The 27,901-nt window shown below is 39.0% G+C and overlaps 1 protein-coding gene across 1 annotated transcript in view; it reads left to right on the top strand.

The window, feature by feature from the left end:
- Eif3h (eukaryotic translation initiation factor 3 subunit H) overlaps positions 1 to 27,901 on the top strand; it is an 81,429-nt gene that overhangs the window by 19,291 nt on the left and 34,237 nt on the right. Inside the window, exon 2 of the mRNA XM_021216465.2 lies at positions 3,036 to 3,192. Within this exon, the coding sequence (XP_021072124.1) occupies positions 3,036 to 3,192 (157 nt within the window). The remainder of the gene's footprint in view (positions 1 to 3,035; positions 3,193 to 27,901) is intronic.

Raw genomic sequence — 27,901 nt, 5'->3', positions numbered from 1 at the left:
TTCTCACTGTCTGTACTTTTTAGAAACAGTGAAAAGTCTTAGAAGAAAGAAAGCTCATGGCATTACAACCTTTTGAAGAGTTAAACCAAAATAAAGACAGAGGACAGCTGGATTATGTTTATTAGACGTTAGAATAGGTCAGGAGAGATGGTATAGTTGCTAAGAGCACTTACTGCTCTTGCAGAGGACCCAAGTTTCTTTGTTCCCAGCACCCACATTGGGTGGCTCACAACCACAGGTAACTCCAGCTCTAGGGAATCCAGTGACTTCTGGCTTTCACACTCAAGAGCAGATACCTACACATAGGCACACACATCTATATATAAGTTATATTATAATTAAAATATTAGAGTAGGGTGTTATAGACACATGGAGAATTTAAACTCAAAACTCCCCCGAAAGTATACACATTTAGCTTTGATCAGTTAATTCTGACATCAGAGATTAGTATTGGGCTTTTAAGTACTTATTTATTCTGAAAAAGTTTATTACATTATTTGTTAAGCTACAAGTGATGTAGGGCTTCCGTGTGTGTGGGGTCATTTGTGACACATTAAAAACAAAATCTATTGGAGTATTTTTTTTTTTGTTTTGTTTTGTTTTGGAGACTTCCATACATCAGCTTTGAAAGTAAGAGCAGGGAGCCTTGACATCCATAAATAGGATTAATTAAATTGGTCAGCACTGTTTTATGGAAAGAAGCATGGGTGATTTGTGAAAAGTGAGCACTTGAACATGGCTGAAAATAGGATTATTGTGGGTGAACATTCCCAGCGTGCACCTCCTGAGACTGCTACCTAAAGAGCAGAGGCTGCCTAGCATCCTAGAACAGCTGGCTGGACACTTGCTGTTCGGGGACCGGGGCACAGTTTGATCATCATCACTATTTCTTCACAGATTTCTGCTTGTCTGCCCTTTGATTCATCAACCCCTCAGTGTGTAGCCATAGTTCCAGGGACACCTCCTAGAGATGCTGATATTCTCTTGTAACTGTCTAGCCTTTGTTATACGCAGGTTTAGCACATCTACACTTTCTCAGTTACTGTGAAATACCTTAAAGTGTCAAGGCTTCCCTAAATATAATCATTTTATGTCAGCTTACTTGTTTCTCAGAGAAGACAGGAAAATAGTATAATTGACTTTATAAAAAGGTAGCTGTAAGGATTAAATTAAGTCATTCATTGCATGTAAGACAGTGAGTAGAGGGCTGGTGCATCAGAAATTACTGATAATGTTTATTATCCATTTCTTGAGGAAACTACATTTCATGTGCCGGGGTCTGTGTTAGTGTTGTAGGTATAATGCTGTGTAAAACAGCCCTTCATTTGTATGAGCCTTTAAGAGGGAATGCAATAAGCAGAATGTTGATATTCCAGATCCCACACATCTTTTCAAAGTTTTAAACACATGTATTTGACACATTCTTGGTTTTGTAGAATTATAAAATGTGTGCCAATTTGTTCTAGTCAGGAATTTCTGGTTTTTCTTTCTTTAGTTCATTCAATTGTTCTTTCTTTTTTTTTTTTTTCAGTTTTTTTTCACATAATTTAGAGGGATTGGAGAATGACTCAGCAGTTAAAAGGGCTTATTGCTCTTGCAAAGGCCTGTGTTTGATCTCCAGCACCTACAAGGTGGCTCACAACTACTCCCTAACTCCGCTTTCATCCCTGTGGGCTCCTGCAAACATTTGATGCACATAAAGTCACAAGGATACACATACATAAAATAATAAAGATTAAAATGTAATTTACAGACAAGACTGCATGAGAAATTGGGATGAAATACACATAAGTGGGGCTGGAGAGAGGGCTCAGCAGTTAAGAGCACTGACTGCTCTTCCAGAGGTCATGAGTTCAAATCCCAGCAACCACATGGTGACTCACAACCATCCGTAATGAGATCTGACGCCCTCTTCTGGTGTGTCTGAAGACAGCTACAGTGTACCTACATATAATAATAAATAAATAATAAAAATATAGAAAGTGTAGGTTTCTCAGGAAAGACCCTTTTCTTTAATTCCCCACTTTCCCCTCTTGTTTGCTGTTCTGATTTCATACTACAGCAGTAAGGAAGCGGGAAGACCATACAGTTTCAAACGATGAGTAAAACTGCCCAGGTTTGACAAGGATTGACTTTGACTTGTTTTTGAATGCTTTCTTTCATGAGATTGAAATGGTGATAGAGTCTTTTACTTTGGCCAGTTCTGAATGCTGTAGATAATATATTCTTAAATTTGAAATGTCATTTATTGAAAGGAACAGTAGTGATTCCCTAGTTTATCTTTCCACGAAAGACTAATGGTCTACTACCTGGTAATCCTTTGCTACAAGACAGATGCTCTTTGTGAGCACTTTTCCAGACAAATGAATTTATTGAACCCAATTAGTCCTCACTGCAGAGTTGTAAGCTTTCTCGCCTATAATTAACCCTTACCCACTCACTTCTCTGTCTGCTGTATTTATTTAGCAGGCAATCAGGCTTCTGTGCATTTCCCATCTCATTTGGGTATGTTTGATGGGTGAGTGGCCTTGGTCTTTATAAGGAAACAAATTGGGGTTGTTCAGGAATGCTAAAGAGAGTGTGAGGTAGTCTTTCCATGCTTCACCTGCAACTGCTTGTTTCAATACTTTAATAGCGTTCTTCAGCCTTACTCATTCTATGAAAGGAAATAAGGTTATTCTGACCTGGCTTTTTGGTGAAAATACACTGGGTCTGGGCATTAACACACACCTTTTGCATTTGTAGATCCTAGTTTTTAAGGAATCTGTTGTAACTTTTAAAAATCTACATTAATTTCACGTCTCCTGATATCTGCATCCTTTATTTTAACAAAGGTCTGGTGATCTCATTAATAGGGCTAAGTATCCAAGAGCCTCATGTGAGTTTTATTTAATAAGGCTAAAGGAAATGATTTGCAAGACAAGCATGTATTTTTGTGGTTGTGCAAACTCACTAGTGGTTTTTATTTTTCCCTTAGAAATAAGTAAAACATAAAATAGTATGGTTTTTAAGTTCTCTTTTGCATCCTCTTTTAGGTAGTATTAAAGATAATCAAACATTATCAAGAAGAAGGACAAGGAACTGAGGTTGTTCAGGGAGTGCTCCTGGGTCTGGTTGTCGAAGATCGACTAGAGATTACCAACTGCTTCCCGTTCCCCCAGCACACGGAGGATGATGCTGACTTTGATGAGGGTAAGGCTATGGACCACTGTTAAGTGTGTCTTTGCAGTGAATACAGATAGTGTCAGCTCATTTCCCAGTGTAACTTTCATCTCTCACTGGGTTAACTTAAATCAAGTTTTTTTTTTTTTTAGTTTCTGGGAAAAAATGACATGTCTGTGCAATGAGAATTTGTATAAAAAGTTAATACTTTGTCCTGTTTGGCATCCATTGTCTTCTGTTTTAAAGTGTTTAAGAAGAGGTGAGTACTGCTAGCTGTTTTAGAAAGATTATCCTTGTAGTTTAAAGATTGTACCAGCCACAGACACTTAGGAGGCAGAGCCAGGTAGATCTTTGCGAGTTTGAAGCCTGCCTGGTCTATAAATCGAGAGCAAGGGCTTTGTTATAGAAAGAAACCCTGTCTCAAAAAAACCCCAAACCAAAATAAATCCAAGTTGAAAATAATTTTTTTTCACTTTCTTGAACTCTTAGGACAATTTATTTGTAATTTCTTTAAATTAAAACATTGCTTATAGCACATGACAAAACTTTTATCATAACCTATTTTATGCACGTCAGTAGATCTTTAGGAAGTTTCTCATAAGTGACACTATCTATTGACATTTCTGTCTCACCTCTGACAATCAATCACTGTTCTGTATTGCTTTCTGTGTGACTGCCTTTAAGGTGACTGATAAGTCCAATCATGCAGACTTTTTATAGCATATGACAAGATTTTTTTCTCTTGACTTTTTATTTAAAAGGTGTTTTATGTGTATATTTGTATGTGTGGGTGTGTTGGATGTGGGTTTTGGAAACCAAACTCCAGACCTGTGCCATGTCTCCAACCAAGAATATCTTTTATTTATCTGTTGACAGTTTTATCCATGTATACGATGTGCCTGATCGAATCTACTCCCATTCCTACTCCTTCAACAATTCCTAGCAATTCCTAACAATTCCCCCCTCCCACCCTCGCCTTTGTGGCTGTTAGATTATTTCATTTGTTGACCTGTCTTTGTGGACTCTGTGAGTCCAGTTAGTGCTGCCTGCTGCAAGTTGACTGTTGTGGCCTTGACCTTCAGGTCTCCATAGCTGCAGTGAAGTCACAAGTGCAGTGGCATTATCCTGTTAGGAAGGCAGCATCCCCACAGCTCCTACTTCCTCCTACATGATGCTTTGTCAGCCTGTGTGTGTGTGTGTGTGTGTGTGTGTGTGTGTGTGTGTGTGTGTGTAGGGAGTGTGTGTGTGTAGGGAGTAGGTGTTGATTTACATGTCCCATTTAGGGCTGAGCGAGTTACCTTTCTTAGTTCCTTACCAGTTATGAGCCTCAGCATTGCTGCCCACTACAGAAAGAGGTTTTTCTGGTCAAGGCTGAGAACAAAACTGATCTATAGGTATAGGCACAATTTTTTGGAAGGCACTTTGACAGTGTGTTATTTACCAACAGTTGTAGGCTCCCACCAGCTCTGTAGCCTCCAGAGCCTTGGGCTTTTGACCAGGTTTCTAGAACTAGCCTGAGTTCCCTTCTGTCATAAAGTTGTTGTCTCTCCTACACCCTCATGCCTCGATTGCACCGGCAGGCACGTCCTGCCTGGAAAGTTGGTAATGTGGTCCAGCCCTGGGGAATGATGTGCTTTCTCTCAGTGACCTGTGTGGCACCTCTTGCACCTCTTGATGAACATTGACATTGAACCACTTTGTCTAACGATTCCTTGCTTTCTATTAGGGAGTGGTTCTAGGATACCCCTTAAATATATATAACATTCCTTGGATGCTCATCTCCTTTTATGTCAAGCAGTATAATATTTACTTGCTAACTATGAACATCCTTTTATACTTGAAATCACTGATTTACTCAGTTGTCTAATATATTTGTAGTTGTTTACAGTACATGGCTGAAAGAATAATGAGCAGGAAAAGTCTGTAAGTGCAATGTAGGTGCAAACTGTTACCCACATACTTTTGATCTGAGATAGGTTGAGTTCCTAGTTGTAGATCCTGTGGATATGAAGTCTTATTCTACTTGACCGCTTAACCTTTTCCCATTTTAAAATTAAAAGTTTAAAATCAATTTGTAACTCTGTAGTTATCAGAGAGATAATCATTGCACATATCTTTTGTTCTGTGAAGCGCCTTTTCCCTCTGTTGATTTTTTTTTTTTCTCCTTTGCTCTGTGCTTGTAAAGATGGTTTGTCTTCGTTCAATTTTGTTGACTGTTTATTTAGTTATATTGAAGAAACTTTTGGCAAATTTAATATGATATATTTTTCCTGTTTCCTTCTAGGAATTTTATGGTTTTAAATTTTAAATTAAGCTGCTTATATGATTTAGTGTTAACTTTTTTGTCTGTACGTACAGTAAGGGTCCAGATTTGCTATCTTTGAAGAAGACATTCATCCTTTTCCATTCAGTGTCCTGGTATCATCGTTGATCATTGGACCATATGTAAGCCTAGGGCTTGACTTCCTGTTTCAGATGTCTGTCCTCATAGTGCTAACCCACCGAACATAAGGTCACTCTTTCTTGAGTTATTTGGTCACATTATGCCAGCTTTATTTTCTGTTAGGTAGAGCTATCTTCCTAAAGTGGGGTTTGAAAAAAATCAGCATTGAGCGTGGGAGACAGCGGGGCTCATATAGATCCCCCAAAACTGCGTTTCAAGGGATTTCCAAATAATTGTGGTTACATTGGAACTTGGAATTGTTTGGCATAACATCTTATCAGGGTGGAGGTAGAGATCAGGGTATGGGGTATGGAACATGTCATCAAATTCCAGAAAATGGGTCAAGACCTGGTCAAATCCAAGTTTTACAGAAAATAGGAACGAATTTATTTTGACCTTGTAATAAGATGGCTTCTAATCTTAAATGGAGTTAGGCTGGTCCAACAATACAAGAACACACCTTAGGTGACTTAGTTTTGTGATACCTTTTTTGGTTTTGTTTTATTTTGATTGTTTTTTGAGACAAGGTTTGTCTGTGTAGCTTAGCTGTCCTAGAACTCTCTGTAGTCCAGACTGACCTTGGTCTCAGAGAAATTAGTCTGCCCCTGCCTCCTGAGTGCCATTCCTAAAAACTAGAATTTTGATAGGGATTATTACATTGAGCATGTAGGTCATTGATAAGTGATGGCAAATCTTTGGTCTCCTTGGTTAAGTTTATTTGTAAATATATTTATCATGAGGTGAAATGGGTAGTTTTCCTAGTTTTCTCATAAACTTTTTAAAATGAAACTTTAAAAAAGTTATTGTGGGGAGGCACACATGCCACAAAATGTGTGTCAGTCAGAGGTCAGTTTTGCCTTTCCATCCTCTTGGACTCTGAAGATCCATCTCAGGCTGTCAGACTCTCAGGATGAGCCACTAGTTGTCTCTCATGCTTTTTTATGTAACTTTTAACTGGTTACATAAAAAACAAACAAACGAAAACAACAACAACAACAACAAAAAAACCCCAAAAAACCCCTGGTTACTTTTAACTTAATAACTGTCACTATTTTATTTATTAGCCTCTTAGAGACTTGAACATATTGTAAATGTAAGGCATATTTTTGCAGAGACCGATTCCATCATTCCCACCATTCATCTGGAAATCAGTTTTCATTTAGTATCTCTGGAAAAATCACATGCCTGCTTTTGTTTCAGATACACAACTGCTTGTGTGTCATTTTAAAACTTCTGTTTAAAATGGATCTTTGTTTTTTGCTGTTTTACACAGGCCAGTTTTCATCTGGATTACTGTAAACTTAAACACCTTTGATAGGATTAATGTTAGGATTTGTGTGTCATCTGTTAATAGCATTACCAGAGAGATCAATTTCTCTATTCAGCATATCTGGAAATAATTTAATATTCACTGTTTCAGGTCTAAGGGACAAGTGGTTGTTGATACAGTTGTTTTCTCTTACAAATGAGTTGTCAAGTTTTCTTGAATCAGTGTGGCTGACGAGAGCACAGACTATCTCAGAACATACAATGCCGCTACCTGGCTTGGGTGGGTGGTTGGTATTTTTAAGAAAAATTCTTTAGAATATAAAGAAATGATGTTTAGTACAATTATGCTGTGTAGTGTTTTGTTAATTTTAGAATTTGATCACTGGAGGGTAACCTCTTATGAGTTTAAGATAATTAGCTAGTGAACGTGTACTTTAAGAAGAGCTAACGAGGGGCTGGGAAGGTGGCTCAGTCTGGTAATATCTATAACCCCAGATCCTGGCAAGGGTGCAGGGCAGAGTAGAGGATCTCTGCACGTCATTGAGTAACCAGTGAGGCTGAATTGATGAGCTTCAGTAAGACCTACCATTGACCTTTGTTGTCTATGGGTACAGCATCCCCCCCCCCCACACACACACAGAGAGAGAGACAGAGAGACAGAGAGACAGAGACAGACAGAGACAGAGAGGCATGCAAACACAAAATTCCAGTGAGATCCATCACTTTCGTTATATGTGTGAAAGTATAATGCTCTGTATTTCTTCATAGCCGATGCATTTGAAATTCGGTTACCTAAACCCATCTGTTTTCTTAACAGTCATCAGAATGTGGTCACCATAGTTTGTTGTTTTTTGTTTTGTTTTGTTTTGTTTTTGTCAAACTTAAAAATGAAATTTCCCACTATGCTTGGGTATTTTAGAATAGTCCTAAATGTGAATTATTTTGTCAAGAGAAAGGCCACTTGTTTTACTCGAGTGTTTTTTCATTAATCAGTGCCTCCTCAAATTGGTATTTATTAAGAGAAACGTCATTTCTTTGGCCACCAACTTTATGAAACTGAAATATCAAGTATTCCATAGTTATGGCATGATGTAACTTGGGTTTCTTGAGGTTTTTTTTGTTGGGATATGGGCTTTTTTGTGCCTTTTGTAAAGTGAGGAGTTTTAATCTGTGCTACAAATGAACTATTAGCAAATGCTTTAAACTGCATTGACAAACAGATTCCTGTACCTGCTGTTGTAAATAAAGTTTTATTGGAAGGCTGTCCTATTTGTTTATGTATGTATTATTCACTCTATTCCTGCTACCGTTGTTAGATCTATACAGTAGCGTATTGGTCTCTAGCCTAGATGTTAGGTTTGGGCTCTTTGAAACTTGGTGACTGGTAATATAACTTTCTTAGTCCTCGTTCTCTTCCTCTTGTTTGGGTACAGAAGAGAATGATAGTAAATCTGTGTCGGCTGTAGTTGTTCAGTGCTTATGCCTTCTGGACGTTGCACTTAGTTTGCCCAAGTTCAGAATATAGTGTGAACACCAGAATGAAAGTTCTAGTGCTGTCGGATTCACTTCCCTGGGAACCCTGGGAAGTATCACAGTAGGCAGCTCTTGCTTTAATCTTCTCACCTTTCCTTTAAAGAAAACAATACACACTGAGTTGTTGATGTTTAGGGGAGCTAACTGTAGTGTGGCATGATTTGTAGATGTCACCTTGTGACTGCACTGTGAAAGGTTCATTCTGGAGCTCCTGCGAGGTCAGTAGCCCACGGTCAGTCAGCTACTTCTGTCGTATCCTATAGTGTCTTTCATTAGGCTCATGCTGATGGCTCATTGAGTGAGTTCCAGAAATCTGGTGGAGACAGTTTCCTTGGGATAAAACTGCTTGCTTGGTACTCTCTTGGATTATGTGTTATAGAATACTGTAAAACCTAGAAATGTGTCTTCTTTGTTTCTGTTATGTTTTGGTTTTTGATGCAACATAGGTAGCTTTTTGAGTGGTCCAGTTTTGCTCAACTTACATTATAGAATTTGCTTTTTAAGGTTATAGTGAGGAAACCTACTCAGAGAATATATGCTTTTTAAAATGTGAGTTAAAAACCCTCAAGTTAAAATTCCCATTAGGGGGCACTATTATCAAGCTTAGGAGAACTGGAGACTAATTTGTTTTCTCAGACATACAACCCGAGGCTTGCTAATAGCAAAAAATATTTTCATCTGATAAGATTCAGATCCTGTTTTATACAACCGAATTCCTTAAATATGTTATAAAGTGTACTGAATTAAACACAGATTCAATAACTCACTGTCTTGTTTTTTAGCAGACTAAATCAATTTAATATTGCAGGTGTTATAAAAAGCTTACCTTTTTGTATTAGAGCCAAATTCATAATTTTTATATTTGGAACAGAGAAACTTTTAATTTTGCTTGCCTTAGGTTAGTCATAGAGAGTGGTCACTAGCCTCCAAACTTCGTCTCCTTAAAAAAGAAGCAGGGAAATGCAGAAGGGAATGGACTTAGATTGTTCTACTGTCTGAGGTTAGTCTGCAGTTACAGCACAGATAGCAAGTCCGTGTGATGCATGAGACCCTGGACTTGCTTTTGGCCAATTTTCGTTGTAGCAAAATTTTCTTTTGCTAAAAGTTTAAATGTTAACCTAAGTACAGAATTATCTCGAAATAAAAGTTGAAACAGAAAGTGTTACCAGGACTCGTTGAATGATTTCAAAATCAGTTTAATGAGATTTAATGATATCAAAATCAGTTTAATGAGGCTTCAGAGGGGTTACGTGAGGCTCAGGTGCAGCTTGTCCCACTGGGCTAGGGAGAGTGAGGCCTGCAGTTGTGAGGTCTGTAATGTAAGCCGTACTGCATGCGTGGCAGAGACAGTCTCGGTCTAGTTACTTGTTGCCTGGTCACCTCCTTTCCTTGGTTGTCTGAAACCAGAACTGCTAGAAACATACTGGAGGCTCCTCCTTCAGCTTTGTGTTGCCTCAGAATTCAGAGCGTGGTTGGGACAGAGAACATGATTCATAATTTTCAAAAATATGGAGACATTTTATAGAAAGATGTGATATTTGCTTAATGTGTTTTTTGCCTATCTATTGTTAGTAATCACTATGATCTGTTTAATACATTCATTCTAAGAAAACTTAATGGAGACATTTTATAGAAAGATGTGATATTTGCTTAATGTTTCTTTGCCTATCTATTGTTAGTAATCACTATGATCTGTTTAATACATTCATTCTAAAAAAAATTATCTTTTTTTTAAACAAAGAACCTTTATGGGTAGAAATATTAGGCAGTTTTCTTGGTAGAAATATTAGACACTTTGAGGGTTATGCTTGAAGCTTGTTTGAAAGATAAAGTGAAAGTATGATAAAATGCTACATATTTTTCAGGGAAAAAAGATTACCCACGGTAATTTATTTCAGCATTTATGCAGAAATAACATTGTACAGATAGTGAAAAAAAAGAAAGATAGCAAATCCTAGTTCTGGCTGGGAGAGAAGTTTGTAAAGTGTGGAGTGTACTTGATACATCCAGGATGCAGTGGAGAGAAGGGTAGGAGCGAGTAGATGTCAGGATGCTTTCTTATTTGTGATGACTTCACAAAGTGATGCTTAAGTAATTGCTAGGGTGATAAGACTCTTTGTGTATTCTAACTATCCACATTTGTGGGACATAGTAAGTAATGTGGGCATTTCAAGAAATAAAGAGCAAACTGCTGTGATCATTTGACTTGGCATTTATTTGGAGAAAGTTTCTTGACTGATTTCCTTGACTTGCGATGTGGCTGCCCCTGTAGTATGTAGGGCTCGAGGCTTTGGAAAGGTGTGCCGGTGATAAGCAGGTCTTAGTGTGCTGTGCTAGTCTCAGCTTTGTGGACATTTAGTCCATAGCTCTGTTTAAAACATTTAGTAAAATGTTTGATACATTTTAACTATTTAATAAATAATTCATTTTACAAGTCTAGACAGCAGACCATGTCACAATTTATAGTTCTGATTTTGTTGTTGTTACTCATGGTACTGTTTGAAACGTCAAAACATAAACATTTGATGATTTTGTGGTGACCGTTGAAAGCAATGAACTAATTTAGATTAATGCCTTACCAACTTATTTTGATCACTCAGACTGTGAGTAAAACTTTAAAATGATATGCTTTGTGAGGTGGTTAGAAAATAAGAAATAAAATTTAAATGTGAAACTGAAATCTCAGTATATTCAGGTCTTTTTGTTTTTCTTGAGTTTTTTTAAGGAGCACCTATAAAAGTGTGGGCAAAATCTGGCTTCATTTTAAAACTTTCAACAGTGTCATTGTGTTTATTTCATGTCTTAAATTTCACTTTTTAAAAATTAGTTGAGAAACACCATTGCGCGGAAAATGCACTGTTGAAAATCTGGTCCATGTGAAAGGTTTTTCTGCTTAAAGAAACGAAAGCGCTCTACGCCGTCCTCTCCCGCGGTCCCCAAGTGTAAGGGCTATGGTTTGGAAAGGAGCCAAGGAAAACCTGTTTGAATTTTGTGCAGACTTAAAGTAATACTGTAAGATTTGAAAATTACAGGTGGATATAGTACTTAAATAGTATTTAAAATTCCTAAGTTTCCCAAGTCTAAAAACGTAATCCCTAAATTACCATTCCCAGTGGTTTAAATTTTAATTAAATAAAAACTGTTTTACTTTTGAACCACAACAACTCTAGGTGAAGATATTTGAATTATTACTAAATTTCAAGCTGATAATCATTAAGAACGAACTATTTAACACTAATTAAGATGTCACAAAGCCACAATTAGACCATGTAAGCAAAGGCCCTGTTATTTCTGTTTTTCTATAAACCGTTTCCTAAGAAGCAAGTTTAAACTCATTTTCTATTATGCCTAGAAATGTTGACCAATTTCAGTCCTCCAACTAACTATATTGCCTTATCTGGAAATTGTATGTATATAGTTAGATTAATTATAATTAGGTTTGGTGTTTTTGATGTGGATGTTGCATTTTCCAAAGAGAACTCTCAAAGACATAAAGTCCGTAAATTAACCTGTCTGCTTGAGATTGCTGCGAGTAAGCTTGCCATACCTTTACTGCTGCTTTCTAACCTGAGTCTTATCTACTGCCTTTATAGAGATCAGTAAGCTTCACTGGTACCTTTTATCTGCTTTCTGATGTAGTGAAGCGCAAAAGCAATGTTTAATATGTAGGCAGCCTCTGCGTGAGTAAGGAGAGGATTGTATGTGCACTTCAGCGGTCTTTGCAGAGATGCGTCCACGTTATTTCCTTTTAACAGAACTAGATAGGTGGTGGTGCTGTACAGATGTGTTTTGTAGCAGGTAAGTAAGTGTAGAGCGAGCAATCGTAGCAGTAGGAGTCTGACTGCAGAGCTAGTTGGAACTCTTGGGATTTGTGACCTGCCATTAGCCTGAGCAGGCTGCAAGAATGACAGCAGTAGCTCCAGCTGGGCCTCTGCCAGCTGTCCTTACTGAATCTTACTATGGGTTGTTTTGGGGAAGGGGAGGACTGCAGGGTCTGTTACTTAAGGAACTTGGCTGTTTTGAGCAGCACATTTGGCTTGAAGCACAGAAGCCTAGGAGATGATGTTAGTTGTTAGTTAGGCATTATATGATGTTAGAGGACAAAGTGAAAACTGATAAGTGAAGATGCTAGATTCATTTTGTCTGTCTGTCTGTCTATCTATCTCTCATCCATCCATTCATCTAAAGTAGAATGACAAATATTGATTTTGTGATTTAAAATTACTATATTACAAAATAATTTATTCTTGAAATTTTAAAAATGGGATCATTATTGCATTGTATTAGTACACATGTATTTTATTTATTCTTTTCACCTCATTTGGTAACAACTCCCGGTGCTTTAAATGTGCTTAGTGAGTTGTTTTTGTTGTTTGAGACAGGGCCTCCTGTAGCCGAGGCTGCCTAGAAATCTTAATGTAACCAAGGATCTCCTCAAACTCATTCTCCTCCTATCTACTTCCTCGGTATGAGGACTGCAAACAGGAAATGTAACACCAACTGTATTTACATAGTTACTAAAGGTCCTAGTATTGTGAATTATTTCTCCTTAAAATGTTTTATTTTGATTGATCATATTTCTATTAACTCAACTTGAGGTCAATTCTATCTCCAAAACAAAACAGTAGAAACATTTTGGTATAGAGCAGTGTGAAGGATTAGGTGAAGAGTGGTGAGGCAATGCCGTGATTTTCCTCTGGTGCTTCAGGAAGGAAAGGGATAGTAAGGAGAGGACACGGCATGCTCAGACCTTAGTGCTTCCTACTGCTTCACAGATTCTGGATGGGAGGGGCAAGCGAGACAGAGTCACGCTTGTGTTTCTTTTCAGAGTGTCTCCTGCAGGGCATTGACTAGAAAAACCACCAGTAGCGAATTATGAGAACTGTACAGATAGACTTACAGTTCTCACTTGGGAACTATACATTTCCATTGAGAGACATGGAAAAGAAGGAGGTCCAGCTTCTCAGGAGCTCTGCTTTCCCCTGCTAGTTTGCACATTTGTACTATGGATCACAATCTGGACTTTTTTGATAAGTAGGGAATTGAGTAAAGAGAAGCACAAGGTTAAGTTAGTGGCAGATGTAGAGATGGGAGCTCCAGCTAACATGCCTGTGCACTGAGGTCCAGTTGAAGAGAACTGGAGCGAGCCTGCTAGTTTGTCAGAGTTGCTGTGAGCGAGTGGTGCAGACCCTGAAATCAGCTTACAGTATTCACTTAAAGCACAGATTGGCGTTATCATTTACTGTTGGCACAGCTGAGGTTCATGGTTGTTGAATTTAATCTAGATTTCAGAAAATGTAGTAAGTTTATGTGTGTGTACCATACACGTTAAAGATCCAGAGCAGCTCAAAGCTTTACATGAACCATAAGTTAATGGTGGTTGAATCAAGTCAGCTCAGGCACAGTCGCTGGAAGTCAACATAGCCCTAGTTTGCTACACAGAATGGAGAAACTAACTGAAGTATCGATTGAGCTGAGTAGAGGAGTTCTTATTAAATGCCACCGACTGCATCTGCAAATAGCTCGAATGGATGGTTTTATTTAATGGAAGGAGTCGGTGCCTGACTGATGGCACAGGCTTTCTAGAATACATTGCTTTGCAGATGACTTAAACAGACAGTACTGATAAAGCCTGTCATGTGAATTTCCTTCTTTACTGAGTACACAGTATGGTTAAGTGATATGTTGTGCAATGCTTCCAATCTGCTGCCCTGCCATCTGGTCAGACAGAATGAAAGAAAAGAAAGCAGGAAAAGAAACGGATCCCTCTGCTGTAAGGAGGCTGTGTGAACACTGGGTGCCGCTCGTGGCACACTGAACTGTGGCAACTGTCTTTGTGACTAGTGTAGGTAGCTGAGTGAAAAATGCAGGCCTGTAACATGCCCACCTCTCACCGTCCCTTTGGATGGTCTGGAACCTGTGGCAGAGACAGAGCAGAGCAGTGTGGAACCATTCACTCACGCCCAGAGGAGAAGGTACACGTGGGCGCATTCCTGCACTGCTTCCAGCCGTCCTTCACCCTAGGCTAGTTTTGAGTCTTCCTAATGGCTGGTTTTTACCAGTGGTTTAGGGGGTGGGGTTGAGCTGGTGAAAGAAGGCTGATAAATTAAAATAATTTCTTCCTTTTTAAAATCCAGTGCTGCTCTAAGTCCTTGAATCAAATTGAGGTAGATGTAATAACCATTGGCACTTCAACTTCACCATCGTGAAATCTTTCTGGAACCAAATTATGCTCCCTAAATTAATTCCCTAGAACATTTAGTTCCCGTTTTAAAAGGCAGCAGTATCTACAGCCGGGAACATTGCCTCTGACCTTACAAGTTGTACCGCCGGGGAACCTCTGAATGGTGAAGTTGTATTTGGAGCAAGTATACACTTTTGTCAGTGGTGACATTCTCATTTGAATCTTAGGGCTGTAAAGCAGGGGTTTGTGCTTATCTTTTCATGTTGCTGCCCCTTGTTATCATCAAACCCGGGAGCCCTTACTCTACTGTACTAACCATGGTCATTTGGTTGTCTCCTTAGGAGGTCGCATAGCCTCGAATGGATGCTAATAGTACAAAGCCACCGTGGTTTCTGAGGCTTAACAATCATGGCTCCAGCTCTGAAACATTCAAAATCAAACCCACTCTTTCTTTTTACTTTTACTTTTTGCTTTTTTTTCTTTTTGAAAAAGTTGTCTTATCAGAAAACATGGTAACTTCAGCAGATCCATAATGGGAAGGAATTAATAACAGAAAGTGGTTGCTGACCCCAGGAAGTATGTTAAATAGTGCAGCGTGGTAATAAGGACCACATATGATAAGGTGAAGCCACCTGGGTTTTATTAGACTGCTTGATACTTTGATCACAATATTATTTCAAGGCTTGTCTATTTAAATTGCTAAGGTTTCTCGTCATCATGATTTAGACCACAGTTTCTTTCATTGCAAAGAGATTTTCTTTTCTTTTTCTTTAAAAGAAAGATTCTGGCCAAGCCAAAATTTGGAGGAGGTGCAAGTTCAACAACTAGAATAATCTTAGAGCAAGAAAACCATTGCATAGAAACTTGAAAGCCACCGGATACCAGGTCCATCTGACTTCTCCATAGTTTTTGCCCAGGCCATAATTACACTTCATATGTTAGGGAATGCTATAAGGATGACTGGTATAATTCAATTAATTATTGTTTGATATAAATATATACATTTGAAACATATTTCATGTCTTGAGACGGTACTGAGGTTCTCAGCTTTCCCTCCCGACTGCTAAGTGGTTTGATGAACGTCTTCAAGAACGTATGGAATTATTTTTAACTGCTTCAGCCATAATGACTGAATTATACTAATCACAGAACTTAACTTGTTTGATAAATTGTCTTGCCTTTGAACCTGAAATTTTTAAACTTCAGTTGGCTTAATGTCAGTAAATGAAATTTTTACTCATCAGAACCATCAGAATTTCCTTCCACTAATTTTCTTTATCATAGAAATACTCTTTCACTACTATTTAATGGTTTGTTTGTTATGTGTTACAGCAAATGCCTTAGCTTGAAAAAACATTTATTTTGAGCAGTGAACAGAGGAACGGGAAGATTTAATAATTTAAGATACTGTTATTAGCTTAGTAATAACGATGGTCATTCAGCAATGTTTAACATTTATATGTACTATGCTTCGTACATTTATTCACATTCCCACTAATTATCATTGTTTTGATATTTGAGTACCCTGTTATAACTGCTATAATTTTACTTCAGTGTTTCCATTTCCCTGTGTAACTTAAGCCTTGTTAAACGCATATAAGAATTTAAGTCCTCTTTGATTTGCCCTTGGTAGTAAAAGGAATATGTGGACTTGACATTCAGTATTATTTTTATTTTCCCTAATCAGAAAAAAAGGGGAAAAAGTAAAATTAAGCAAAAGACTTGAGTATTGGAAAGGTTGCTTACCAAGTGCTATGATATTCTTGCTTTGAAAGTAGGGTCCTGTCACGTACAACTTGTTGAATCAGGAAAGATGAACTCGAACAAAAAAGATGGAGGCATAGATTAGGGACATACATGCCATACAAGCATAGAATGAGAAGATCTGTCAGTGGAAGCAGAGATTTATTTACCCTGGAAATTGGCTGAAAAGATAGTAAGTAGAGTCAGCTTCTGGGATGCTTGAAAATGCAGTAGTCAGTCGGTATCTAGCATTATGTGGCTTGGGGAGGGACACCAGAAGGAAAGGAGAGCTTGAATGAAATAGCTAGTAACCATTGGTGAATAGGAGGAGATGGGAGAGCAGAGAAGGTGGACGGACCAGAGGTTTGCTGCCAAGCAACTCCAGTGTCCAGAGTTAACATTTTGTTTATTAGCCCCTTTAAAATACTTTATATAAAACACTGGTTCAGTGATAATGGTATGTGTTAAGGTCAGATAAGTAATAAATGTAAGCTGTTTGGTGACAGCCCAGGAGGTTCATATATTTCATAGTAACTATCATCTCTACTGAGATGAGGTATTTTAAATTCAGTAATTGTAGAGAGTTGTTTAGGTCATTTAAAATACATAGAGAATGTGGACTAGTCAGTGTGGTGTGGATGTGAGGTGATATTTTAAAGGCTGTCTTCTAGGAAGATGATTATTAAACTTCTAGCAGTGTTTAGACCTACTAAATATACAAGGATGGTGCTTATTCCTCAGTTGTGCCACCTCAAATGCAGTTTAAACAACTTGGTAACCTGACTGATTCGTTGAATGGGAATTTTAGTGCCATCCATCTTTAAACCTTTACAGTGTTGGGGAATCCCCAGTCAAGGGGAAGGGAAAAACATAAAATTTATAAGATTGCCTAAATAATACTTGAAATGCTTTCCTTATAAAAGCCCTTAAAGTGTATGTTTTTCCATGGATAATTGAAACTTTTCAGTCTAATGTCTTTTAGTTAAAAAATAGGAAGGAAATTAGAATCACTCTTAATTTCCCTTTAATGCAGCTGTTCTTCAGTATTTGTTTAGCTATTGATTCCAGGGATCTCCTCTTATTTGTTCATTAATCCTATTCTACGTATGGAACAAACCAGCAGCCATGTTCATTAACAGCAAATACTGAGGCTTTAGCAGTAGAATATTTTTACTGTTATTAGGAACTGGATAGATGATGATTGAAGAGTAAAAGCCCCGGCCCTAGAGGTTAGCTCTTGGATGTAGTCATCTTTGTTGTCTTGTTCATTACCATTATTGATAATGCTAGCACTCTAAGAATACTGGTCATCATTACCACTTTCTGAGTGTTTGGCAGGTACCAAATATTCCGTTGAGCACTTAGTAAATATCTGTCTAATCCAGGACAGTTACGTGACACTTGGTTCCTGCTTTTTTTCCATTTGTAGAGAGAGGGAAGGTCCTAAAGCATTTGACCTCTGATAAGACCCTCTTACTGGTAGGGTTTGACCTGCATGCATTTAAAGAGTCCTGAGCTTGATCCTTAGTGCAGCCGCCACAGCTGGGGGGGGAGAGGGCAGTTCACGTTTGTAGCATTTCTAATGCTGGACTCGGAGGTGGGGTGCTCTCAGTACATGGTTGTGATGAAATGACGGGCTTGAGCCACAGTGGAGTGAAGGTGGTCCTTTCAGCAGGAGGGTGGTGGTTTGGTCTGCCTGGGAGTTCATGAGCAGGGTCTTGCAGACCGGTGATTCCTGTTCTTACCTCATTTCTCTCCTTATCCTGCCAGCTGTACTGAAGCATTTGTTTACCCTACAAGTCCAGAGTCTGCCCTGTTCCTAGACAGAGATTACCTTAGCCCCTCTCCACCTCCAGTTAATTAACTCCTGCTTCTGTTTCAGGACTCAGTTTAGATATTTTCCCTAGACCCCACACACATAGCCTCGAGGCAAGCCCGGACTACATGCTCACAGATCAAACGCTTACCCCACAGTGGTGCTTACCCCATTACAATTATTGAACACCTTTGTTCTGAAATTGGATTTACAGAGGTTGCAAAGATAGTACATACACTCTTGGCATACCCTTTAGTCAGCACATGAAGATGTTCTTTATTTCTGACTCCTCTGGTTTGGGGATAGAGGTGTTGAGATACACTAAATAGCAGAGGCTGGCATTGAACTTGATACTCGTGCCTGAATCTCCAAGAGTGCTAGAGTTGCAGGTAGAAATGACCCACAGTAGTGACTACATCTAAAGGTCCATAGAGGGTCATGCTCCTGTAATGACCCAGTTATATTGGGTTCCTGGCGACATGGTCAGCAAATTAACATGTGCCCACTCAAGTAAGAAATTATTGGTGTATTACCAGAAACTAAACTATATATATATATATATATATATATATATATATATANTATATATATTTTTTTTTTTTTTTTTTCTGGATTTTCTCCCTCAAGTCTTCTTGGTCCTTTAGCACTTACAGGGTTCTAAGACACTGTGTTGTATTAGTCATTATATTTCTTAGGTGCTCCAGTCTGTGTTTTCTTCCTTCTCCTGAACTTGCCACAGTTTGAGGAATCCTTGTCCGCTCTGTAGTGTGCTTGCCAGTTTGGGTTTGTCTGTTTTCTCATGGCTAGTGTTGATATGGACTTGGTGCAGAAAGTGATCAAGTGCTTTTCCTTATCACTCACATCCTGGGTGATGCTTCCCAGCACAAATTGACAGGTCACTTGGTCCTATGGTTTCGGCCCTGACTGTTAGGTTTCTGCATTGAACAGTTGATATTTTTCTTTTCCCATACTTACATAAATGCAGCCTGTACTCAGGACGGGGTTTAAATTCATGTCTTCTGGGAGGAATATCAAAGACCTGCAGATCCATGAAAAGCGCTCCATAACTAATAAACATTATGAGTATTGTCATATCCTATCTTTTCTGTTATTCTTCAGTTCTGCTAGACCAAGTTCTCATTGAATTCATGGGCTGACACTTATTTACTGTTTCCCTGTGTAAAACAGTAGAATGAGCTAAATGCAAATAAAATAGCTGCTGAGCAGAAAGGAGGCAACTGTGAGTTAAAGCCATGTTAGGGTAGTGGAACTCGACGACAGGTAGGTCCTGTCGTGTGGTGTTGCTGATCTGCCCTCTGACGTGCATGCATGCACTCTACAGTTTCCTTGTTTTACATTTATTTGAACTTGAACAGTTTTCCTATTCTGTAATTTTTGTTATTTATTTATTTACTTACTTATTTTTGAGACAGGATTTCTCTCTGAAGCCTTGGTTGCCCTACAACTTGTTCTGTAGACCAACCTGGCCTTGAACTCAGAAATTCACCTGCTTCTGCCTCCCTAGTGCTAGGATTAAAGGTGTGTGCCACCACGGCTTGGCTATTCTCTAATTTTAACATACTATTTTTTTCTTCTCAGTATTGAAGAACAACTGATTAAAGCCTTTTGAGAATATAAGTAGGCCAAAAGTCTTATGATTAAACATTGTTGGTTGAGTGATTTGAGTATACCCTGCATTTTAGAAGGGTGGATTTAACATTGAAAAGCTTATAATTTGTAAGTAATTAGCAGTGATTGAAATTTTTCTCTCCTCCACCAAAAAAAGGGGGGGGAGTAAAAGTATTAGTGCTGTATTTTAGCCCCACTTTTGTAATATAAGTGGAGCCCCTGACCCTCAGGCACACTAAATTTAACCTCTATGGTAGATGTCAGCTTTTCTTGTGGATGCTCTCTGGCTTCTTTTCAAGCTGCACTTAATCTTTTTAGTTTTCTTTTTTCCTCTTGGAAAAAGCCTGTTGGTTGACCCACTAGGAACAGAAACAATAAACAGGATTTGTATGTAATATTTGTTTTTGTTTTTTTTTTTTTAAACTAAGTAACAACTAAAACCTAGAAAGAATTTCCTTAAGAACATGAATGGGGCTGGGCATGGTGGGGCACAAATTTAATTCCAGCACTTGGAGAGGTGGGGGTAGAGCCAGGTGAATCTTTGAGTTTGAGGCCAGCTTGGTCTATGTAGCTAATTCCAGGGCTACATAGTTTTTAAACAAAACAAAACAAAACACATGAAAACTGCAGGAGTTTGCTAAGTGGCTGTAATCTTTTGTTTCAGCAGCCATTTCTTTTCCTTTTTTCTTTCTTTTCTTTTCTTTTCTTTTTTTTTTTTTGTTTTGTTTTTTTGAGACAGGGTTTCTCTGTATAGCCCTGGCTATCCTGGAACTCACTTAGTAGACCAGGCTGGTCTCGAACTCAGAAATCCACCTGCCTATGCCTCCGGAGTGCTGGGCCATTTCTTTTTCTATCTACTTTCCTTCAATGGTATTAAACTGCAGTTAACTCTTTGAGCTAGAGTCATCAGTGGTGGCCACTGATATTTTATCTTCTGTTTCATTGTTTCCATCGAAAAATTCTCCATTGTCATTTGCCCTTAAACACCCTTCCCTTAGAAGAGAATTATCAGAGACATCCATATGTTTATTAGTGTTGGGCATGGTGGTGCAACGTCTCTAACTCCAGCACAGGCAGATCACCAACCTGGTCTACAGAGTAAGTTTCAGGGCAGGCAAAGCTGTATACTAACTAGTTTAGTGTGATGGAGAGAAGACGGGCAGGTCTAGAGGATTCTTGGTGAAGACAGTCTAATCCTCTGCCTCGGGAATCTCACATCTTTACAGTGGCTTGGGGTGTGCAGTGGGTGGCCACTCCGGTGTAGGCCAGGACATGATCATCAACAGTTACAGTTTATTTTTGTTAATTTTATTATTATGGTTATATATTATGTATAGTGTGTATTAGTATGTGTGTACACGTGTACATGCAAACAGGTACATGAATGAGTGCCATGCTGAGGTGTGGAGATCAGAGGAAGACTTTCTGGAATTGGCTTCTCTTCCTCTGCGGGTTATGAGGGTTGAATTTATGTCATTTATGTCATCAGGTTTGTTTGGGAAGTGCTTTTACCTGCAGAGCAGTCTCATTGGCTCCTTTATTTAAATAAATTCAGTTTAACTCAGTACCGGGCTGGTAAGAAGAGCGGGTCTCTTTTGCTCCTCTTGCCTTAGTAGTGAGGTCAGAACTGGAGGAGAGCTTGTAGTGACTAACACTTAGAAGCCAGGAAGGTACAGACAGTGCCCTAGAGCTCTCTGTGCACATTGGCCTCTCATTTCTACATGCAGTCATGATGTGTGTGTACCCACACAGGCATAGGGGAGATGTGAAGGGGTACATTTAGCATTTGAAAGAGATCTCTTAGAAACGGGCTTTATGGCATCTTAGTGCCACAGGACACTGAAGTTAGCCATCAATGGAAGGGATGAGTGGGCTCGTTGCCTCTGCCTGCGTGTTCATTATTCGCCTCTGCACCCTTCCAGCTCTCAGCAGCATCTCAGTTGCCTTTCAGTATATCACTCATCCCTGCACACACGCAACGAATACGTTAAAACAACAATTTAATATATATGTATAATTTACCCTTAGTGTACTTTGACCTGTATTGTTAACATCGTCATGGTATTTACTTGGTAAATTACTGCTTAACATCAGTCTTCAATACTGACTTTCTCAGTATTCGTTAAACCTCATTATTTTGAATCTTAGTCTTGGGAAGAGGTTTTCAGCTCCTGTTTTTATTTTCTTTAAAGATTTATTTATTTATTATACATAAGTACACTCTAGCTGTTGTCAGACACACCAGAAGAGGGCATCAGATCTCATTGCGGATGGTTATGAGCCACCATGCGGTTGCTGGGATCTGAACTCGTGACCTCTGGAAGAGCAGTCAGTGCTCTTAACTGCTGAGCCATCTCTCCAGCCTGGGAAGAGGCTTTAAAAGATGAAACATTCTATGTTAAAGACATATCTATAAACTTTTGTTTCCGTGACAGCTGAGTTGCGACAGTGAAGATTTCTTCTTGTGTTCAGATGAGGATTACTGAAGTGTTAGTGAATTAGCCTCACAGGCTGCTCTGCTCAGCATTCAGTGTCTCCTTTCAGTGCAGCGCTGGTTTTTCTGCTCATCATCATTGTGTGTAGTGCCATTTGAAAGTGTTCAAAACTTCATTTCCAGGGGGGAAAAACTGCCCCAAAAGGCAGCCCCTAGTCTGAGGGAGATTGTGCTAGCCCTGTACTCAGGTCATGAAGAGACAAATAACTAAGCCTTCCAACATAAAACATGGTTAAGGAGCCAGGCAGTGGTGGCGAACACCTTTAAGCCCAGCACTCGAGAGGCAGAGGCAGGTGGATTTTTGAGTTTAAGGCCAGCCTGGTCTACAGAATGAGTTCCAGGACAGCCAGGGCTACACAGAAACACGTTTTAAGGATTAAAAATACAGTTTTGTTCAAATTAAGCATTGTGGTTTTGGGTTTCCTTTGTGTAGAACAAATAATTTAGTATTTTGATTTCCTTAGATACTACTCGATCAGTGTCACATTAAGTCCTAATACCTTAGTTTTCATGAGACATCATTTCTGCTTAATTGTGTGCTTTCTAAACACAAGCCTCAGTATTTGAAATCCTGAAATATTTGAAACACAAGATTCAAGTATTGGGGAGATCTTCTCTACAAAGTTACTTGGACATATAGATCATCTCCATTTTATTCCTAAGCATAAAAAGGTACATAGGAAATATTTTATTGCTACATAGTTAAGTTTATGCTAGATTGAAGAATTTGAGCGTTATGAAGAAGATACTTCCCCATAGGTTATAAAAAGACCAGTTGAAGGCCTGATGCTCTCTTTGTATCTCACAACTGAGGTACTCTGGTAACTGCTCCAGAGCACAGGCAGTTACATTTATTTGGGGCCGATTAGGATTTACAGTCTGGGGAAACTCAGATGGTCCCAGCGTGCTCCATGGTTTTATAGGATGGTGGCGAAGAAAGTGTAAACCTTCGGCCGTGTGCTGGTCCGTGCACATTTACCTCCTGGAGTTGGCAGAATCAAACTGTCTTAGAAGAACAGGATTGGCTCTTGACTGCTTCAGTCTCTAGGTACTTAGAGACTTGTAATAGGCTAAGGAAAGCCAGGGAATTGGGTGTAGCCCAGGCTGGGGGTCTGTGTGCACATTTCCCTGTGTTCAGTGAGCGGGTGATGTGGCTGAAGACTAGCTTTGCAGTACCTCTTGATTCTGTTGAAGTGAACCGGTGACATTGCTATTTGGGTTTTTTCCTTCACAGTGGTATTTTACTTTAGGAATGAATTCACTTAAGTGTAATTAAATGAACACAGTCTTTTAAATAAATGTTTTAATGTCATAATATGAGATGTAAATATAATGAGGCGATGAGAAATAGGTTTTCTTTTTCAAAGGACAGATTTTACATTTCCTGATTTCTCCTTAATTGTTCTACAGACTCCAGTTTTAATTAAGTCTTAGTCACTTATTCTGCCAAAATACTCTCCACGTGTGCTAAGCTCTAGTTAGGTTAGACTATAAAACAGCATTTACTGTTTTTGTAACGTAATAGGGTAGGGGTCCTTTCTTTGTATTATAATATTTAATTGGTCCTTGCCATATTGTTGCTTCTACTTTGACATGATCAAGGTTGTGAAAATATGTGTAGTTAGTAATCTCACCATCCCAAGCATTCTTGGGGGAGTTTTATAATATGTAGGCGAATGGCTCTTCTCTCCTGATTTCATTTACTTCCTGTTACTGGAATTGTGTCAGGCTTTTGCTGAATTTAGGTAGTTTGCCTCTGATACATATGATACTCCTTTATCTGAGGAGGGCACATGCCAGTACCCTCATAAATACCTGACCCCATGCTTAGTATTGGCAATATATACTTGTCTTAACATCTGCGCCTGTCATGGACTAGGCACAGTAAGAGGTGAACAGTGAGCAGCGGTGAGGAAGCGCATCTCTCACTATGTCCTGTTAACAGTACTGTTAGGTAGTGTTTCAGTGGTAACTGAAAAGGCTGAAGCTCCCAGAAAAAATAAAACACATCTATTTTAAGAGTCTGCAAGGCTGATTCACCCATTGGGACATGATCGTAGACTTGCAGCGTTACAGAGTCAGAGCCAGAGTTATCTTGGGCTGTCTTTATTTCCCTTCAGAGTATTCGGTGCTTACATTCAGCATTTACCCTAATGCCATTGATTTCTGCGAACTCCAAAGTAAAGAATGTCATCACAGTCTCTGAGACCCACTCTAGCCCTGTCTACTTTGCTGTAGTCCATCTGCCTATCCATCCCCACCACTGCATTTGGAAAGTGTTGACATATAACCTGTTATTCTGTAACTGTAAAATGTTCTGCTTAAGCACAGCAAGGAATGCACAATAACCCGTAGTGAATTAGGGCAGCCACATCAGTGGGCAGATACGTAACAGTCATTCAGTAGCATCATGAATCAGTATTTCTGGGCCATGGTTACTCATATTTGGCTCAGAAGAAATACTCTGACCTGTAGTGAGAGCTACGCTTGGACCTGATAGTAGTTGTTCCACAAAGTGGGGTGGTTCCTGCACAGAAAGGCATGCAAATTAAACTGTGAATGATTTCTGGGCTTTTCCATTTAATGTCTTATACAGAGAGAAGGGCTACTACATGTCTTTGGATATACCATTGTCTGTTCTGTACTTTGCTTTAGCAGGTAAGGGGATGTAGTACTAGAAAGGATTTCTGAGGACGTTATAGGAAGTAGGTTCTTATTTGCCATATGGCTTGAACAAAGAGATTTTATATTAGTGTTTGCAGCAGCTGTTGACAGACCTCTCTGCTCAGAGTGGAGTAATGTGCAAGGTCATTGTTTCTAATCTGTCAACCCTTAAAAATCAGAGTAGAAACTGAAGATGTCTTCTGTCCTCCCTTTCAGGTAGGACATTGCCTTTGGAGGATTTTCCTCCTGCTTTTTAGACTGTGAGGGGAAGGGATGAGCCTATGCTAAAAGACCAAAAAGGACAGACACTTACTCCTTACATTTGGCGTTTTTTTTTAGCGTGTCCTTAGTGATGGTCAGGAAGCCTTCATCCCCACACACTCACTCAGTTGAAAGCTTGGGGGGAGGGAATATAAGCTATATATATATATATATATAGCAGGTGGCACTTCACGCGATTCTGTCGCTGCTATCTGTGGTGTCTCTGTGCTAACTGGTGGACACAGTCTACAAATGGTTGTGGTTTATGGGAGACAAGGAAAGCCATTCTTTTTCTGAGTGCTACTGCTTGCTCTCCTTAGGAATCCCCCGCCCTGTCAGTTATCAGTAGGATGGAGATGCTGCTCAGATCTGGGGTGGCAGGACAGTCAGTCATTTGCATGGGACTTTGGGGTTAGCTGAGACTTGGGATGCATTCACTTGCTTATCAGGCTTTTCTCTGTGCAGAGAAGTGAACTTCTTATTCATTTACATAATTTAACATTCTTAAGTTATTTCCTCCCTGTTTCTACTGCCTCTGTTCTACTTAAAATTGTTACAAAAATTGAATATTTGCTGCGTCTGATTATATACACTTTTTTCTGTCTACTGAGACTAAGAAAAATAGCTCATTAGAGTATACTGTAATTCAAACCCAGAAATGGTAGTTAGGATCAAAGCAATATTGCAGCAACTTGGAAGGATTGATAAAACCAGCTCTTCCTTTCTTAGGCTTACTTCCTGCAGAGCAGCCTTTTCAGAGTGCACCCAAGCCTAGAACATTCCATCTTCATGGGATTTCTGGGTTTATTTCTGAGTGTGTTGGGTGGTATTGGATTAAAGAATTGAGAGAGATGAAGGAAGGGGTAAAGGGTTGAAGGGATAAAGGGAGAGTAGCTTTTCCTTTAACTGCATCAACTGTTTATGTTCACTCTCTCCTGTGGCATGTATCAGTATCAGACCCCAGGAATCCTGTGATCGCTGTTGGTGGTTCATCAGAGTTCTGTTTAGGTCAGCCCTTTCTGTTTACTCCAGGCAAATAGAACATTGGGAAACAAAGAGTGAATGGAGGTTGTCCATCACCTGGGCTTGGGATCTTCGAAGTCTGATTTCTCTTGCTGTGAATTTGCTTTTATTTCATGTGTGGGTGTTCATGTAGCATTGGTCCTAGTATGTCTTGCTTCTTTGATTCAGCATAACATTTTATTTTATTTTCCTTTCCTTTCCTTTCTTTTTTTATAGATTTATTTATTTATTACATGTAAGTACACTGTAGCTGTCTTCAGACACTCCAGAAGAGGGTGTCAGATCTTGTAACGGATGGTTGTGAGCCACCATGTGGTTGTGAGCCACCATGTGGTTGCTGGGATTTGAACTCAGGACCTTTGGAAGAGCAGTCAGTGCTCTTACCCACTGAGCCATCTCTCCAGCCCCTCAGCATAACATTTTCAAGGTTTGTCCTATGATAGCTTTTCAAAAGAACGCCTTATTATAACTGTGCAGCGTTTCTTTATGTCATATAATCTGTTCATCACTTGTTTGATGATTTGGGTTGTTATCAACAATGCAGCTGTAATGCTTGTTAGGGTAAGGTTGTATGGATATAATGCTTTCATTTCTCTTTAGTATATTTCTAGGATAAAAAGGCTGGGTTACATGTTAATTGAGTACATGTAACTAAGGAACTGCCAGGTTGTCTCCCAGAGCAACTATACCATTTACACATTGTTTTTTTAGAAAACTGAGATAGACTTTTGCCCATTAGTTTTGAGATCTTCACATCATTTAAAAAATGTCCCATTTAAAAGCATTTTTCTATTGTAAAAGATATTTACAGGAGAAAAACATAAACACAGAGCTTGGTGAATATTTAGAATGCATACATCTTCAGAACCACCGCTTTGGTCAAGAAATAAAACACTATAGATTCTCCCTAGAGCATCCTTGCTTGGTCACAATCCACTTTTTTCTCCTTAGAACTAACCAGCATTTTGACATCTGTGCCATTTCGTCTTTCTGGCTCTACCAGCTGTGTTTAGGTGCAGTATGGTTTTATGTCTGTCATTGATTTCGTTTTGTCTGGTATTTGAATTTTATAAATGTATATCTCTTTTGTCTTGCCCCTTTTCTGTCTTTAATGTTTGTTAGGCTTGTCCTTTCTGGTTCATTCTTTCTCATTGCTCTGTCCTCTGATGTGAATATGTTATGCTTTGTATTTTCATTATTTCCTTGGAATACATCTGTGTTGTTTCCACTTTTTATGTGGAATTTCAAAAATGTAAAAAGTACGGTATTTCAAGACACTTGTATGATAAAATTCTCTACATTGTTGGTAATTTTATAGCCTTTGTCTTAGTTATAAGTGTCAGGGGGATTAGCATGTCTCTTGCTCTGTGAGTATTCTGTGGAAGAGTCTTTACTCCAGCTTGCAGTCACTTTGTTAAGTCGTTGCTTGTTACAAACTATTTTGAATTTCTCCATTGGAAGCTTCAGTTTTTCTCAGTCATATGAGTAGTATGTAGATTAAAATGAGGGGATTATGAATTAAATTGGGCTATATGGTGGGGGGGTTGTTGTTGTTTTTTGTTTTTGGCAACTTCTTGTTGTTTTCATTTTTTAGACAGGGTGTCTACATAACCCTGGCTGTCCTGGACCAGTCTGGCTTTGAACTCACAGGGATCCACCTGCTTTTCCCCTCCTGAGTAC

Source organism: Mus pahari, chromosome 17 (genome assembly GCF_900095145.1).
Source record: "Mus pahari chromosome 17, PAHARI_EIJ_v1.1, whole genome shotgun sequence".
NCBI lineage: Eukaryota > Metazoa > Chordata > Mammalia > Rodentia > Muridae > Mus > Mus pahari.
This window is presented reverse-complemented; position numbering and strand designations above follow the sequence as displayed.